This window comes from Chanodichthys erythropterus, chromosome 11 (genome assembly GCF_024489055.1).
Source record: "Chanodichthys erythropterus isolate Z2021 chromosome 11, ASM2448905v1, whole genome shotgun sequence".
In the NCBI taxonomy this organism is placed as follows: Eukaryota; Metazoa; Chordata; class Actinopteri; order Cypriniformes; family Xenocyprididae; genus Chanodichthys; species Chanodichthys erythropterus.
In genome coordinates this window covers 52,491,031-52,509,547 of record NC_090231.1, presented here as the reverse complement: position 1 = coordinate 52,509,547, position 18,517 = coordinate 52,491,031, and the positions used below count along the sequence as shown (strand labels likewise).

At 33.5% G+C, this 18,517-nt stretch overlaps 1 protein-coding gene across 3 annotated transcripts in view; it reads right to left on the bottom strand.

Moving 5' to 3' along the window:
• LOC137030049 (inactive ubiquitin carboxyl-terminal hydrolase 53) overlaps window positions 1–18,517 on the bottom strand; it is a 63,503-nt gene that overhangs the window by 5,382 nt on the left and 39,604 nt on the right. For all 3 annotated transcript variants that reach the window (XM_067400016.1, XM_067400013.1, XM_067400015.1), the window contains 3 exons: window positions 16,752–16,886; window positions 11,106–11,802; window positions 9,655–9,722 (listed from right to left, as the gene is read on the bottom strand). In XM_067400016.1, the coding sequence (XP_067256117.1) occupies window positions 9,655–9,722; window positions 11,106–11,802; window positions 16,752–16,886 (900 nt within the window). The remainder of the gene's footprint in view (window positions 1–9,654; window positions 9,723–11,105; window positions 11,803–16,751; window positions 16,887–18,517) is intronic.

Sequence of the window (18,517 nt, the reverse complement as noted above, 5' to 3'; positions counted from 1 at the left end):
CAGTATATACACACTCACCAGCCACTCAATGCATTTAGGCATATAGACATGGTCAAAACGATATGCTGAAGTTGAAACTGAGCATCAGAATGAGGAAGAAAGGTAATTTAAGTGACTTTGAATGTGGCATGGTTGTTGGTGCCAGAAACTGCTGATCTACTGGGATTTTCACGCACAACCATCTCTAGGGTTTACAGAGAATGGTCCGAAAAAGAGAAAATATCCAGTGAGCGGCAGTTCTGTGGGTGAAAATGCCTAGCTGACGTCAGAGGAGAATGACCAGACTGGTTTGAGCTGATAAAAAGGCAACAGTAACTCAAATAACCACTTGTTACAAACAAGGTCTCCAGAAGAGCATCTCTAAACACACAACACGCACAACCTTGAAGCAGATGGACAACAGCAGCAGAAGACACACCGAGTGCCACTCCTGTCAGATAAGAACAGGAAACTGAGGCTACATTTCACACAAGTTCAACAAAACTGGACAATGGAAGATTGGAAAAACGTTGCCTGGTCTGACGGGTCTTGATTTCTGCTGCGACATTAAGATGGTAGGATCATAATTTGGCGTAAATATCATGGAAACATGGATCCATCCTGCCTTGTTTGATATTTTCTTGGCACAATTTGTGTCTCTTAGTACCAACTAATAATCATTTAAACATCACAGCCTACCTGAATATTGCTGCTGACCATAGCCATCAGAAGATGTTACACTGTGGTCATAAAGGGATGGATACTTCCAGCAGAATAACGTGCCATGTCACAAAGCTCAAACCATCTCAAAGAATTTTTTTGAACATGACAATGAGTTCACTATACTCAAATTTCCTCCACAGTCACCAGATCTCAATCCAATGGAGCACCTTTGGGATGTGGTGGAATGGGAGATTCGCATCATGGATGTACAGCCAACAAATTTGCAGCAACTGTGTGATGCTCTCATGTCAATATATGGACCAAAATCTCTAAAGAAACTTGTTGAATCTATGCCATGAAAAATTAAGGCAGCTCTGAAGGCAAAAGGGGTCCAACCCGATACTAGAAAGGTGTACCCAATAAAGTGGCCAGTGAGTTTATATAAAAAAAGTAAGAGTGAAATGAAACACTAGAGGGCGCTAAAGATGAACACTTCATATTACTGGGTAGAGGAGTCCATCATATTTCAGATTTGTTTAGCTGTAAAAGTTCAGAGTGTCATACTTTGATTGCCTTAACATCACATCAATATAATTTTCAAAAATATTAAAAATACCTACTGACGCTTAACTGCACCAATACATTTCCATTTTCTTTAATAATGTAAAGCATACATCATAAAAAACAGAAAACAACAGACAAGAAAATTGGCAAATGAACTCTTTAATTAGTCCTACACTTCCTTTTCTTCATGGGATTGCCGGTTCGTCTTTGAATCTGAGCACAGTGGTTGCCCTGATCTCAAGCCCCCTGAGACTCAGCCAGCAGTGACTGTGTGTGTGTGTGTGTGTGTGTGTGTGTGTGTGTGTGTGTGTGTGTGTGTGTGTGTGTGTGTGTGTGTGTGTGTGTGTGTGTGTGTGTGTGTGTGTGTGTGTGTGTGTGTGTGTGTGTGTGTGTGTGTGTGTGTGTGTGTGTGTGTGTGTGTGTGTGTGTGTGTGTGTGTGTGTGTGGTATCAGCACACATTGCCTTTCCCTCCTTCTGTTATTTTTTTCCCCCAGCGCATTAACAACTAAATCCCTTTGGCTAGCATGCAATTATGAGAGGATTGGACTTTAGACCCCATTTTCTGGTTTTTCAAGCCTGTCGTGTTTAAGCTGCTAAGCCTCATGAGAAGAACCTCCATTTGATGGCCATAAATTGCAATGTTGGAGCTGATAAAAACATAAATAAAATATTGCTGTCCAAAAGAAACCACTACCCCTAATATGATATTCTGGACCCTACATATGACTCCCCCCTCCAACAATGCAAGTTTGGAGGATTTTCTCTCTCTGTTTAATCTTCCACCAAGCAAAAATTGTAAATCCAATTGCTTAGAAAAAAAAAAAAACAGCATCTCTTTTCAAGAAGCCACACGATTTGAGATATTATCATTCATGTCTGCAAACAGTGTGGGATTATTATATATATGCTTATTATGGCAAAAAGCAAAAATAAGCAAATGCATTTTTGCATTATAAGCAAAAATGCTTATTATGGCAAAAATCTCTTTTGGAATTTGAAAACCAAATGCCTTTTATCATATATACATATATATATATATACATATATATACATATATATACATATATATACATATATATACATATATATACATATATATACATATATATACATATATATACATATATATATATATATATATATATATATATATATATATATATATATATATATATATATATATATATATATATATATATATATATATGATAAAAGGCATTTGGTTTTCAAATTCCAAAAGAGATTTTTGCCATAATAAGCATTTTTGCTTATAATGCAAAAATGCATTTGCTTATTTTTGCTTATTATCATATATATATATATATATGATAAAAGGCATTTGGTTTTCAAATTCCAAAAGAGATTTTTGCCATAATAAGCATTTTTATATATATATATATATATATATATATATATATATATATATATATATTTATATATTTATATATTTATATATATATATTTATATATTTATATATATATATATATATATATATATATATATATATATATATATATATATATATATATATATATATATATATATATATATATATATTATATTATATTATATTATATTATATATAAATAATATAATATAATATAATATAATATAATATAATATAATATAATATAATATAATATAATATAATATAATATAATATAATATAATATAATATATGATAAAAGGCATTTGGTTTTCAAATTCCAAAAGAGATTTTTGCCATAATAAGCACCACTAATAAAAGATAATGATGGTCATATTTGATTTATGAATGACTGGCGTCATAAAAATAGCACATTAATATTACTTATATACCATTATAGCATTAATTAATATTTTGAAATGGGCTTTTTTTTTTTTTCATTTTAGTTTTAGCATATTTGTTATGTGCTTGTCATGTTAATTTTAAAATATATATATATTTTTACTGTATATGCATTTATGTTTATTTCAGTTTTAGTTTTAGTAATTTTAGTACTTCAACTTAAATTAAAATTATAAATGTCGCCTTGGCAAATTTCCATTTTTATTTATTTATTTATTTTATTTACTGTTTTTCATGCAATATTTACAATACTTTATCTCAGCTTCAATTACCAAAAACAAACATTTTAATTGTTTGGTAACACTTTACAATTAGGTCTCATTTTTAAAAATGATTTAACTCCTATTCATTGAGTTAATATTCATGTTCCCTAAAGCCCTAAACAACGTATCCTGACACGTGGGGGAATTAGCTCATAGACAGCCATCACATGTGTGATGACTAGTTTCAGAAGTTGAAGTAGAGCTCAGATCTGACTGACAGGTTGGAAGTGGTGTTAAACTCGACCCATACGTCAACACTCAATGTTTGAGCCAACATGAGATCACTGCCAGCTCAGCAGCCAAGCAACACACACCTGTTCTCTATAGTCGAATAATTCAGGCCCAAAAAAATCAGCAGCAAAATCCGATGGACTAGGGCTGAGCTGGAACATATGGTTAGCTTTGGAGATCACAATTACACAGTGTGTGACAACGTATTACCAGTGTTGAGTGTACTGCATTACTAAGTAATTAATTACTTTCATTTAATTCCTTTGAAAAACTAAAGTAAGGGATTACTCTTAACGTTTATGTAATTTAATTAGTTACTTCTGATGTAATTACATTAAATACTGTATAGACTATAGAACAATTCTATATAAAAAATATATAGTATTAACTTACCCAACACTGTGTATTAAAGCTAAATGAATCTAGTAAAGTAATACTTGCAAATATAAATATGTATAGATGTGAATCACATTAGACGAGACTAAACTGGATCTGTCGAGCTGCCAAAAATATTTACCGATGTCTAAGAATAAATATTTTCCACAGTGCAACAAGATCTCGCTTAAATGCTACTTAGACAACATCTCTTTATGGTTGTAAATGTGCCATACAGGAAATGCCATGCTATAAACTCTCTACTATATTCATACTTTCACAATTACTGGGCCAAACAATAAAGTAAATGGACCGGGCCATTCTTATAATAACAAATAGTCCTGTCTTCATTAAGTTTTAAGGATTAGGCCCATTTAGTTTACATGCAACATCAAAAGCTAGATTTGGATTGCTGAAGGCAGCAAAATAACAGATATGGTAATAAAATATGTCAAGATCTCAAGAGTTAAACTGTGTCAGAAATACATGTTAATTATGTCAGATATCACTTAAGAAAAACATGGTCAGGTCAAAGTGTCTGAATAATTTTTGGTTCCAAATTATCATTGATTTTGGTCGTCCATCGTATGAAGAATTTTTGGGTATAATATGTCACAGTTTACTATTTTGCTATCCTCACTTACATAAATGAACTATAGCGTCCTGAACCCACTATTAAAATATATCACAAATATCTGAATAAATAAATAAATAAATAAATATATATATATATATATATATATATATATATATATATATATACACACACACAATCGTTCAAAAGTTTGGGGTCAGTAAGATTTTTAATGTTTTAAAAGAAGTATCTTCTGCTCACCAATCCTGCATTTATTTGATTAAAAATACAAACAAAAAAAACAGCTGTTTTAAATTGGAATAATATTTCACAATATTACTGTTTATGTCAATATACAGTAAAGTGTAATTTATTCCAGTAATCAAAGCTGAATTTTCAGCATCATTATTTCAGTCTTTAGTGTCACATGATTCTTCAGAAATCAATCTAATATGATGATTTGATGCTCAAATTAAAACATTAAATTTGATGCTCTTTTAAAACATTAAAAAGTCTTACTGATCCCAAACTTTTGAACCGTAGTGTATAATATATATATATATATATATATATATATATATATATAATATTATATTATAAAATAATAATAATATATTTATTAACCAGCAGATATTACGTAATTATATTATAGTAATTATATTAAAGTAAATAAATAATAATACATTAAAAAATGACTGCAGATGAAGAACAGCGAGTCTCTGTAAAACCACAGAAAGCAAACAGCAGCAGATAATCCTGACAGCAAGATCAACTGTCAGGGATTCGTCTGTTCAACACACTGAACTATCAGCAACTCCCGCTTGGTCTGACCTTTAAAAGCATCTTCTGTGAAACAAAGCGCACACGGCACACAGAAAACGGAGTACAGCACTACAGGACTACAGAGACAATGAGACAGTTGCCATTTAGGAGCAAGAGAAAGCACATCCTGCCAACAGTCCTTAAAAAAACCCTCTGTAGTGAACGTCTGATCAAACAAGGCCAATGTTCAACTGCACTGTTTACTGAAAGCTTGAGTTGTTAACATGGTATTTGACATTTCCTTCCTTAGCAATACGAACACAGGAAGAGCAGCAAAAAATTCTCTCGACATGTTAGTCACACTTAAAAATGTATGAATTGAATTGCTTCAGATAAAATGTCATTCCAAGCAGAATCTTCAACCAAATGATTTTTGCGATTACTTTTAACTAGCTGGTGTAAAGGTGATTTTTAACTCAGTTCTCTTTAAGTTCACACAGGTGTCATGTAGTTCATCACATTATGGACATTTGAAACTAGAAAGTGTCCAAATACCAGTTGTCTTAATCTTGAACAGTATATCTATTTATGTATAATTAAAAACTAACTTAAATGTTTAAATGTTTAGCTTGTGCTGCCATTTAATGCAAATGACATTCACACATATTTGTGTGACATAATGAATTATTATAAACCATGTAACTATCCATTAATATACAGTATATGTTAAAGCGCCCCTACTATGCTTTTTCGAATATTACCTTTCATGCAGTGTGTAATATAGATGTTTGTGAAGGTAAACGGTCTGCAAAGTTTTAAAGACCAAAGTGCATGTCAAATAAAATTGTCTCCTAAAAGAAAGAATTGATTCTGAATTGCCAAAATGAGTCTTCAGCAATTCCAGTCTCACTTCTTGTTACAAACCTACGTAACAATGTAACAAATTTGCATAATGCCAGCATATGGTCTTCATTGGCTACCCGCGAACTACTTTGACCTGCCATCAAACTCTGTAGTTGTAGATGAGGCCTGGAACACTTTGTTTTGTGTTGTTGACATGTCTAGAAGACGCTGTTTTCTGTGAAAGCAAATTCACGTTGAATGCATGTCAAAAGGATGAGGACTTGCACTGGAATTGATATGGAAAAACCAACGCCATTGTTACTGTTCGTATCATTGTGTATCAATCGCAGAGGAAGCTTCCGGATCTGAAATTCAGATATGGTAACGGGTGTTTGGTTTCGGACATGCATTGTAAGCAGTCGACCAATCACAACAAACTAGTCCATCTGACCAATCAGAGCACAGTAGTCTCATAGAAAGGAGGAGTTTAGAGAGACTGGATCTTCGAATGAGTCGAGGTGATGTGCAATGTATATTATGAGAAAAATAAAGTGTTTTTTTGTGTCCTTGGATACATGCAAACCTTTCACTCTGATAATAGTGTGTTTACTCTACAAAAAAAATAAATAAATACATTTACACAACATTTTGAGTTATGAAAACTTATGAATTAATTTACATTCCACTCCAACAAGCTACACTGAGTTAGAGGAACGTCTTAATTTGTAGCTTAAACAATATTTTTTTAAGAAATCAACTTAAAAATTTGTAAGTCACTCAATTAAGAACCAATTAATCCACTATTTCAGCTCAAATCAACAGCCATTATAGCATATCATAACAAATTTATCATGTATATTCAATGAACAAGATCTACAATGTATCTTCATGCATCTACAATGATAACCACAAAAACTTTAACATTACAGAAACTATTCTAAAAACTAATTCAGGGGACCTTTAGTCATTACTTAAATATATATATCGTTGTGAAATAAAAAGTTCTGAAATGCTCTTAGACTTTTTACTTGTAATTATTATTTTATTGAGCTTGGATGACACACAAATTATGCCTATTGATTTGATATACAATCATGACTTGTCATAGTTTAACATTTTCAGTTGATCAAAAATGTATTTAATTTTAAGTTCTGTTAATGTAAAATACAATCTGATGACGTGTAAACGTGTTTCATTGTTTTGAGTTGTATGAACACTTCTTTTAATTTAGACGAACTTAAGTGAAACTGGGCTGGGATTTATATTTCCCATCATGCTTTGCCCATGGCACTTGAAAGGGAGAGTAAAGGCTAAAATTAAGTGTTATATAATGTTTTTTTGCACAAGATTAATGGTAAGGGAGATTTAGCAGTAATTAGTGTTTTGTTATGCTAATTTAGAAGAGTTTCTGTTAATGTGGGTTTTTGGAGATTTACCATCATGGTGACAAGCGGTGCTTGGTAAGTTCATGTTACTTAGAAATGCATTGTTTTGTGTCCAAAAAGCGACTTCACCTTACTTAAAACAATATGTTGGATCAACTTAAATAGTTGCATTCATGTTGACAGTTTTTAAGTTCATGTTACTTAGAAATGTGTTTTTATTGTGTCCAAAAAACGTCTTCACCTTACTTAAAATGTTGGATAATGTTGGATCAACTCAATATTGCTTTGAATTAATGTAATTCTCCCAATTGGCTTAATTTAAAATTTCTAGTGGAAAATGTTAACATATTATTTTTTGTTGAACCAATGTTTTATTTTTTAGACTGTATTTTAAATTTCAAACATAACTGCATTAAACACTAACAGGCCTTTCCCTTCACTAAAAACAAATAAATTAACACTTAATTTCAACATTTATTCTCCTTATCCAGTTCTATGCAAGGCATGCTGGAAACTAGAAATCCTCTGCTTAATTTCCAAAGTTATCATGACAGTTTCATTAAGTTACAACAACCTACTTTAAAAAAAAAAAAAAAAAAAAAAAAGCCAATTAACGCAGAAATTTGAGTTTTAATTACAGACGATAATAAATTGATGTAATGATCAACAGAACTCAACAAAATTATGTTTGCAACTTAAAAGGTTTAATTAGAACAATAAATTAGAATTTTAATTTGCAACCATGCATTTATTTAAGTTGTGGTAAAAGGTCCCCTGTTTGTAGGAGAGACCTCCAAAACAAAATTAGGAACCTTTAAAATAGCATAATTGGGGAACTTTAATATTAATTTATTATTGTAGTATTAGTCATTATTTTATGTATTTAACTTTATATTATTTTCAAATTCATTTCTGCTCTATTGGCTACACACACTCAGCACATTTGAACCAATTCCAAGCTGACATTTGGAAAGTACTGTCAATACACTGTTAAAACGCAACTGGATATAAAATGTGATGGAATATTGCAGCTCAAAAAAAAAAAAAAAAGAAAAAAGAAATATAAAAAAAGTATAACATCTGAATTGTATTACGACAACAAAAGAAAAAGAACAACTTTAAAAAAAATCCTAAACATAATAAACATCTTGCATCACTCACTGTCTAAGCCCCCCCAACTCATTTAACGTCAAAAGAATGCACAGCCATTATTTCCCATGGCAGCGAACACTTCAACGCTTGTGTCGCAGTGAAAACACCCTTAAAGGCAAGCGAGAGGACACAGCCTGAGAGCTGTCCTTTCTGCTTCACTTCTTCAGCCCATAAAGCTCCCATAAACCACGTACAGCTGGGGTAAATAGACCCCCACCCCAGCCATCACAACACACTCACACATACACAAACAGCTCCCAGCGCTGACAACCAGGACAAATGATTCGTCCCCAAACACGACCCCATGTGCACCCTTCACTTCACCAGTTCATCTGGAATGAGAGTGCTGATAACAGCCGCGACGGGTCGTCTGAGGTGCGCACTGGCATAAATAAATATTTATATATTATTAAAGTATTTATTAATATTTTAAAAAAGCTTTTTTTAATTTAATTTTTTAGTTATTTTAATTTTAGTAATTTTGTTACATGCTTTTCAAATTTTTTATTGATTATTTTTTAATATTTCTATTTAAATTTAATTTATTTTTTATTTCAAAACTCATTTAATTTTTTTTTTTTTTTTTATGTTTAAGTTTTTTATTTAGTTAATGTTTCTTTCAATTAATGAATGGTTTTGAATAGTTTTAGTTAACCATAATGACACTGGTTTCTCTACTGGTACAGTTGAGGATTGGACTCTTTTATTTTGATTTCTTCACTTCAAAAACAGTGATTCTTAGTAAGTAAACATATAATTGTCTACTTTTATCATTACTTTTGTGTTAAGCTAACTGGTAGCTGTTGTTCATCACTGTGTGGGGGTTTAACTGACCCCCAGCCTATGTGGTGAGATCTGTCAAAGGGTGAGAGGTTGACAAAATACACACTGTGCACCCATTTTCCAACTAATATTTGCAACATGCTAACATTCAAAAACCAATATCAGTGTTGTTATTGTCAAGTTGTCAACTAAACTGTTATTGGTATTAGGGATAAAGTGTCTGATGACACTTAACTCAGAAGCCTCTTACCGTAGAAGATGGTAGAAGGCGAGATCTCGGCCTTTGAATCCTCGTACCTCCTTTGGTAGTTGGGTTCCCTAAAAATACACAATGCATTGAACTCAGTAATGTTCTAAAAGCAAAGCTGTATTTTGCTTAATGGGTGGTTACACTAGATTTTGTGCTCCATCCACTCTAACTTCAAACATATATATGTGAGAGAATGAGTACATTAAAAACCTAGTCTATCACTGCATCTTTTAAAGTTCACATTTGGTCAGCTTGAAATGTTGATACATTTGTAAAATGAAAAGAAGTACTTAAGAGGATCTAAATGCCTAAACTTGGCTAAAATCAAACATGGACTGGTGCGGTCACATCGTCCTGTTATATAACTTCAATTCAAACTTCAAGTACATGCTTAAACTATTAAACTTAAATTTCAGTTAGGAAGAACATGTATACATGAAGCAGTCATGTAGTATGACCGGTCCTTTAGTCAGTCTACATTAGTTCATTCCAAGCCTAACCTTTTTAACACATTAAACAAAGACATAAACACCTCCACCTAACATTACTGCATCATGGTGTACTCTGATTCACTATGACAACAGGATATGCACAGCTACACAAGATTTTGATACCTTATCTGTCAAAGAAAAACATTCAATCAGTACTGGAAAAGTATTCTATGCTGACACAGCTTGAACACAACGCTGTTCATAGGCACATCTTGTGCATTGTTTACTCGGTTTAAAAAGAATGCAATATAACAAACAAACAAACAATTTTATATACACTACTGCCCAAATTTGGAATTGTAAGATTTTTTAAAATGTTTTTGAAGTGTCTTTTAAGCTCTACAAGGCTGTTGACTCAATCAAAAATACAGTAAAAACAGTAATATTGTGAAATATTACAATTAAAATAACTGTTTTTATATATTTTAAAAAGTAATTTATTTCTGTGATCAAAGCTGAATTTTCAGCATCAGTACTCCAGATTTCAGGGTCACATGATCCTTCAGAAATCATTTTAATAAGCTGATTTGCTGCTCAAGAAACATTTCTTCTTATAATGTTGAAAACAGTTGTCCTGGTGTCTCCCAGGATTTTTTGATGGATAGAAAGTTTATTTGCATTTGATAATATTATAAAAGATTTCTATTTCAAACAATGTATTTGCTGTCTTTACTAATCAAATTGCTGAAAAAAATATTAAAAAGATCCCAAACTTTTGAACAGTATGTATGCATGTAAAAAAATCGATTTAAAAAAATTATAATAATAATTGAACCCTGCTTTTTCTTGTCGGTGGATCTGTGGCCTATATCAACTGCATGAAATCTCCCTAACTAGTATTGAATTCATATTGATTTCTTCTCTTGTAATCACATATGTCACCATTTATCAACTAATGTGTCTCGCATAAATGCAAATGTCTTGATGCTCTTCTTGATTGAGGATTACTTTAGTTCTTACCTGGAGAGGTTTGGTTCGGGTATGGATTGCATTTCTTTGTTGCTCAAGTTCTCCACCACAGGAGAGTCCAGATTGGCCGAGCTACTGCTGAGACGATCACTGCTTTCGTATCCAGATTCAGTGCGCTGGATTTTCCAGTTATCAGTCCGAATGGTGAGGTTGCTGACGATTGTTTTAACCCTGTCCTGCTCTGGAGGTCCACGTCCCTCCGATTCCAACGAGCTCCTACTGCCCATGTCCTGTCTCTGCTCATCCTCATAAATCGTCATTAAACTCTTGGGTTTGCGTTCTTCACGTCGGCTCCATGCCAACTCTTCGCTCTCCTGATTATAGGTCTGTCTGCGAGAGTTGTGGGAGTTTTGATTATTATCGCTGTTTAGTACACTGTCGACATTAAGTGCCTCTCGCATCGGCCTCCACGCTCGATTGGCTCGGCTGCGAGAGCCCTGACTGCTGTCCGTATCGTAGCCGTTGCCGACATCCAACCTTCGAGGGCGATTCTCTCCAGGGGGATAAAGCGGGACGCGAGGCTGAGGTCGAGAGCGTGGTTCGTGGTTGAAGTGAGTGGTCGTAACAGGCCAGCGGTCCGCTTTCGTCGGACCTCTACCCTGGCTGCTGTACAGCCGTGACTCTAGATGCTTGAAGCCATTCTCAGGAGGCGATAGGGAGCGGGCGTGAGGCTTTTCAGGTGCTGAGTCTGGGGATGAGATGCATAGTTACAACCAGCTTGATTCTGGGAAAATTTACCCTATGTGTCAACTGAAACTCGCAGTGTGGTTGTCTTCACTGGTGTTTAATATTTATTGTGTAACACAGTTAATAGAGCTATCAGATGGGTCATGACATTTCGCTATTTTTTTTTTCTTTTTTTCAATTTATTTGGATCTATTAAAGGGTTAGTCCACCCCAAAATTAAAATTCTGCCATTAATTACCCTCATGTCACTCCAAACCCAGCATTTTTTCATCATAAATATCTTGATTTGTGTTCCAAAGATGGACAAAAGTCTTATGGGTGTGGAACGACATGAGGGTGAGTAATTAATGACATAAATTTGATTTTAGGGTGAACTAACGCTTTAACATATTCATAAGTACATCAAAAAATCTGTATGACGACTTGATTACACCTCTGCTAATGAGGAGCATGTTTAAAATTACTTTTTTTTTTTTTTTACTGGTTTTGCCTCTGTCAGGGTGATACAGTATCACATTGAAGAAAAACATTTTATTTTTGCATACTCTCATATTATTACGTCTTTAAAAAAAATAAAGTATTTTGTCGGTGCTGATAGCCTTGTGGGCAGAGCCGACATATAACGCCGATGCCCTTCGTGTGACCCGAGTTCGAGTCCTGGCTCGCAGCCCTTTCCCGATCCTGTCCCCTTCTCTCTCTCTCCCACTTCGCTTCCTGTCTACATACTGTCCTATCACAATAAAGGCAAAAACGCCAAAAAATAAATCTTTAAATGTTTTATTTAATATTAATATATTTGAAATCTATGTAAAAACTTTTATTTTAAAACTGAAAAATATACTTTTCAGTTTTTCAAGAAATAATTAATTCTGAAACTTAATCTTCTTAATGAACAAACTGTACACACAAAAAATGCTGGGTTAAAAACAAACAAAAAAATTGGGTTGAAAATGGAAAAACCCAGCAGTTGGGTTAAATGTTTGCCCATCCTGCTGGATAGTTTTATTTAACTCAACTATTGTTTAAAAATTACTGTATTTCTTGCTTTAAAATGAACCCAAAATATGTTGGAAATTATCATTTATTAATATGTTTAATAATTAATAATAATAATAAAAGAGCATTTGTTAATAAGTATAATGAATAATAATTAAACATTTATTAAATTGCTTATTAATAAATGTTCACCTTTTGATAATTATTGTTGCCTCTAGTAATTGTGTCTGATTTTTAATTTCCAACCTATTTTAGGCTCATTTTAAGCCAGCCATATAGTAATTTTTAAACAGTAGTTGGGTTAAATAAAACGGTTTAAAAAAAATAAATAAAAAAATAAAAAATTGCATTGGGCAAACATTTAACCCAACTGTTGGGTTAAAACAACCCAGTCACTGTGTTTGTCTATTTTCAACCCAACTTGGTTTGTTTTAAACCCAGCATTTTTTAGAGTGCATATAAACTAGCTTTCCAAACAGGACTGAAAAATGCATTTTGCCACTGTGTGAATATAGTCCTGGTTCACTCTCAAATTTGCTGCATTATTAAATTGTTCATTTCATTACACAAACAATTCACAGATGCTCCTTCCAGTCTAGCGGCCAGAATCATCCATCTCCGACATATGCGGGGTTGCACTAATAGCCTGGATGACCTTTTTTCTTGTGAAGGTGGAAGAGTGACTTTCTTTGGGTAGAACAGTGCTGATATTGGCACTGTTAAATAGGCTGGCATAGAAATTCTGCGGCAGTGCAAATCCATACTGCTATGGTGCCATTCCACATTGCCAAGTCCCTATATCGTTATGCAGTATAGGCTTTAAAAAACAGCATTATCTCATTAGATATAAATGCAACTTTGACTTGTGGTCATCATACTGCACTGAAAATGCTAATTATCTGGCATAATGAATTGTCAAACAGCCTATGCACTTAACTTTCTACAAGATGAAGGTAGTCTGGTCAGAGATCTACATGCAGAAGGCTAAAAAGCCATTAGTAAGCCATATACATACTTAAAAAGGGTAAAGCAAAGTCAAGCAGCTTGGCTTGCAAACCACAATTTTACTGCTTATGAGCAATAAAAGGAGATGGTAATGTTGGTCACATGACATGCACAATATGGTGAGCCAGTTTCACTGCACATGAGGAAATTACTTTGGTATACCCATAACCTAATGTCTATATGGTCCAGTTATGTGCACTGTCCAATGTGCCAATATATAAAAAAGTGTGCTTAATTGTATTGAATGTGCAATTGTAATGTACTTCAAATCTTAAAACTAAATTTGGTTACACTTTATTTTTAGGTGTCCTTGTTACAGTTTAACTATACATTTAAGTACTAAGTAATAATAAACAACATACTTATATATTTAGAGTTAGGATTAGGGTTTGGTTTAAGGTTAGTTGCATGTAATTATGAATAATTTGTGGGGCGGTTGTGGCCTAATGGTTAGAGAGTTGGACTTGTAGCCTGAAAGTCACAGGTTTGAGTCTCAGTACCGGCATGAAATACTTGTGGGGGGAGTGAATGGCTCCCCGGGCACTAGAGTTGTCAAAAGTACTGACTTTGGTACCAGTCGGTACAGAAATTTTAAAAATGTGATGCTTTGAGCGCTTTTGAGCAGATTTGTAAACACCTCTAATTGGCCATTGTGTTCTCGCACTCATCGGATATGTCTGTGATTGGCTACAATGATCAACGCACGGGAGCGTTTGAAATCACACGGAAGTGTTTGCGCTGTGTAAGCGCTCGGTGAAGAGCATCATTGATGACTATTTATAATGTTTTTGAAGTGTTGATCATTGAAGCCAATCACAGACATATCTGATGAGCGCGTCAACACAATGACCAATCAGAGGGGTTTATAAATCTGCTCAACAGTGCCGCATTTTTTACATTTCAGGTACCGTGGTACCGAAGGGAAAAAAAAAAAAAAAAAGTGTGTTCATGGTTTGTGTGTGTGTGTGTGCGCAGTTGGATGGGTAAAATGCACACCATACTTGGGCTACATGTCACGTCACTTCACCAATTTACTATTATTACTACATTAAGTTCATGTAACATATGTAACAAGGACACTAAAATAAAGTATTAGTGTTATTGTAAGTAAAAAACAAAACAAAACAGACAATTATTAAAATAAAAGGCCACTTAATTGTACTTAATGAGAGTAAGCTTTAATGACTGTTTCTAAACACGCTTAATACACTTAAAATTTTTATTACTTTGTAATGTCAAATTAAAAGTTTTGCTTTTAAGTACATTTCAAATCATTGTTTTAATCTTTTGTCGCATTTTAAAGTACTCTAATTTTGATATGTTGACTAACATACTAAAGCAAATGTAAAGTACTTGATTACAACTGTAGTATTTTTTAAAAGTTAACATTTGAAATTAACTGATTGCAACTTCATTACAAATGTGTAATTACAACAGCTCAAGCTCCTATTCACTTTTATTATATGGAAAAGAGAAGCCAAAACATTATACAAAATTCCTCCTTTTGTATTCCACATAAAAAGCAAAACATACGAGTTTGGAATGACATGAGGGTGAGTAAATGATTTTTATTTTTGCCTGAATTATTCATTTGAGCTCATACTTGTCTTTGAAGCACACACACTGCCTCAGACAAACGACTGATGTCCTAACTTTTCAGCAAGCAATCTTTTCTAAAACAGATGACTTGATCTGATGGACATGTTGTTTCATTAGAAAGGCTCCAGCAAAGCCTTTATGGCCCTTTGAGTGGGTCTCATTGACCTCATCCAGCATTAGTGTGGTTATGCAAGTGGAGCTTCTGTGCGGGTGATGCAGAGTGGTGTGCACAGTCTGATCTCTTCAGCAAATTTGACACATTATTGGTTTGAAATTGGACTCAATGATTATAAAACTACCTGGGAACTAGATAGTAGAGGTGGAATTGCATTGCATGATGATATCTGAAATGTCCTGTGACATGACTTGGCATACAGAATCGAACATTTTATGTAAACTGTGTTAGGTGGACATACAATTGCTTTCAATCATCTGGTTAATTTTACTGACTATGGCAGGACTGATTAATACCATAAAACAAAATAAAAATACTACATTACAACTACTGAACTCTCTGTTCAGGGGTGCATGACAATATTCAAAATATAACTGCATCACCCAGTATGACCCATTGTTAATTGAGCTGGAAAAAGAGCTGGTCGCTCAGCACAAGCTAGACTGAGGAACTGTTAGAGATTACAATACCCAGCGTGAGGATGTAGCACACGTCAGAGGTAATCTGTGTTTTTAACACTTCTCGCTGACCCCGTGTTACATAAGGACCAGCAGAGCACTGTGAGCTAGTTTATTCCACTCCAAAGCTCTGCTAAAAGCTCAGAGTGCAACTATGACACATCTGTGCTTCTCTAAGGAGGAGCGAGAAGATTTTTTAAAGATGACCTATTATGCTTTTTACGTCTTCTTCTTTAGTGTGTAATGTTGCTTTTTGAGCATGACAAAAGGTCTGCACATTTACAAAGAACAAAGTCACTCTAAATTAAGTTACACTCTATATCATTAAACTCCCTAAAGCATCTCACTTACTAAAGCATCTCTTACTTTTAAAAGTAATGCATTACAATATTGCGTTACTATTAACGAAGTAATTAATTGCATTACTTAGTTACTTTTTATGAAGAGTAATGAGTTAGATTACTTTTGTGTTACTTTTTCTCATCTAGGTTGGGCTTGCCTCGGTTACCTTTTAAATTGTGCTATATAAATAAACAAGACAATACAAGACAAGAGTAAAAGTGATACAGTAAAATGTCTTTTTTGCTATAGGTGCAAAATTTGCTTGTTCAAATCCCAAACCCTAAATACAAAAGATAAGCTTGTCTTTGTAAACGACACTATTGGCATTTTATTTAAATATTTTAACCCAAAACAGTCCAAATGTAACATTCTTACCCCGGTGCCTCAGTGCTTCTGGTCTTGTCTGTGACCGGTCCGAGTCCTTTTTGAGAAGGTTGATGGGACGGCCTTCTTTCGGCAGCTCCCTCAAAATCTCTCTAAATCGACTCTTTGGATCAAGGTTCATCTTCACTGTAAGACAAACAAAACATAAATGGTTAAAAGCAGCACTTTCATTAGAGATGTAATTCTACAAATTTAAATCCTGTTAAATGAGATTTCTGCTAGTATGGAGGTCCCACTGAGGTATTAAAACTATATAGCTTGAATTCATTAGCTTTACTATAAATGAACATATATCAAGGTCTAAATCTAGCACTTTATATACAGGAATTCTGAAATGTTAATGCAGCCATTAAAAAAAAAAAAAAACTGTCAAGCATGTTTTATGGGTCAGCTGTAAAATCCATACGCAGCACCCTTCAAATAAAGTGTTAGAGTACACTTGAAGTTAAGAATCATTGGGATGGTAGGAAAAAGTGTGGGTTCTGCACTCTTTAAATACACCCCTGAGGCTTATGGAGAGGACAGTAGAGCCTAAGAGCCTTAAAGGCAATCAATGTGTGTGTGTTTCAGTGTTTTTTTTTTTTGCTGTGCTGGAGGAGAAAAGCAGTGAAGTGTTACAAGAGAGCAAAAGAGTGAGAGAGAGACAGATAACAAAAAGAGAAAGGACATTTCTTGCCCTCAAACACACTGCAGTCACATAACGGTCTCTTAGTGAGGGGTTACTAGATACAGCTGAAAAAACATCATGCTATCCGTGATCACATCTTACATTCCAAAACATACTTAAAAGATACAGATCTCCTTCTGAACTTTGTAAAGTTTACACTTACAGTGGCCCCAAGAGGTACTTGGACATCTAAGCCACATTAAAAACAAAATCGCTTTTGTTCCTCTTTTGCATGTTGCTTAGGATAAAAAAAGCATCTGTTAAACGCATACATGTAAAACAAAACAAAGCCAAACAAAACAGCCAAAGCAAAAAAAAAACAAACAAACAAAAAAAAATAACCCACCAAAACCAAACCAAACTCAAACAAACAAATAAAGAAGAAGAAAACAACAATGAACAATGATTATTTTTGCTTTTGTTCCTCATTTGCAAGTCTCTTAGGATAAAAGCGCCTATTACATGCATAAATGTAAAACAAAAAGCAAATCTAAGCTAAACAAAACAAAGTAAAAAAAAAAAAAAACCTACCTAAACCAAACCAAAACAAATGAAGAAGAGGTAGAAGAAAACTACAAACATTGTATATTACGAATATTATTGCTTTTGTTCCTCATCTGCAAGTCGCTAAGGATAAAAGCGTCTGTTCAATGCATAAATGTAAAACAAAACAAAGCTGAACAAAAGTAAAAAAAAAAAAAAAAAAAACTAAACCAAACAAAGGAAAAAAAAGTACAAACATTGTATATTACGAATATTGTTGCTTTTGTTTCTTTTTTGCAAGTCAAAAAAAAATGTTAAATGCATAAATTAAAAAAAAAAAGCAAAATAAAAAAAAAAAGACCAAACTAAACCAAACCCAATCAAACAAATAAAGGAAAAAATGGTATATTATGAATATCATTGCTTTTGCTCCTCATTTGCAAGTCGCTAAGGATAAAAGCATCAAATCAAAAACAAAGCCAAACAAAACAGTCAAACAAAGCAAAAAAAAACAAAAAAAAACTAAACTAAACCAAACCAAAACAAATGAAGAAGAAAACTACAAACATTGTATATTACGAATATTGTTGCTTTTGTTCCTCATTTG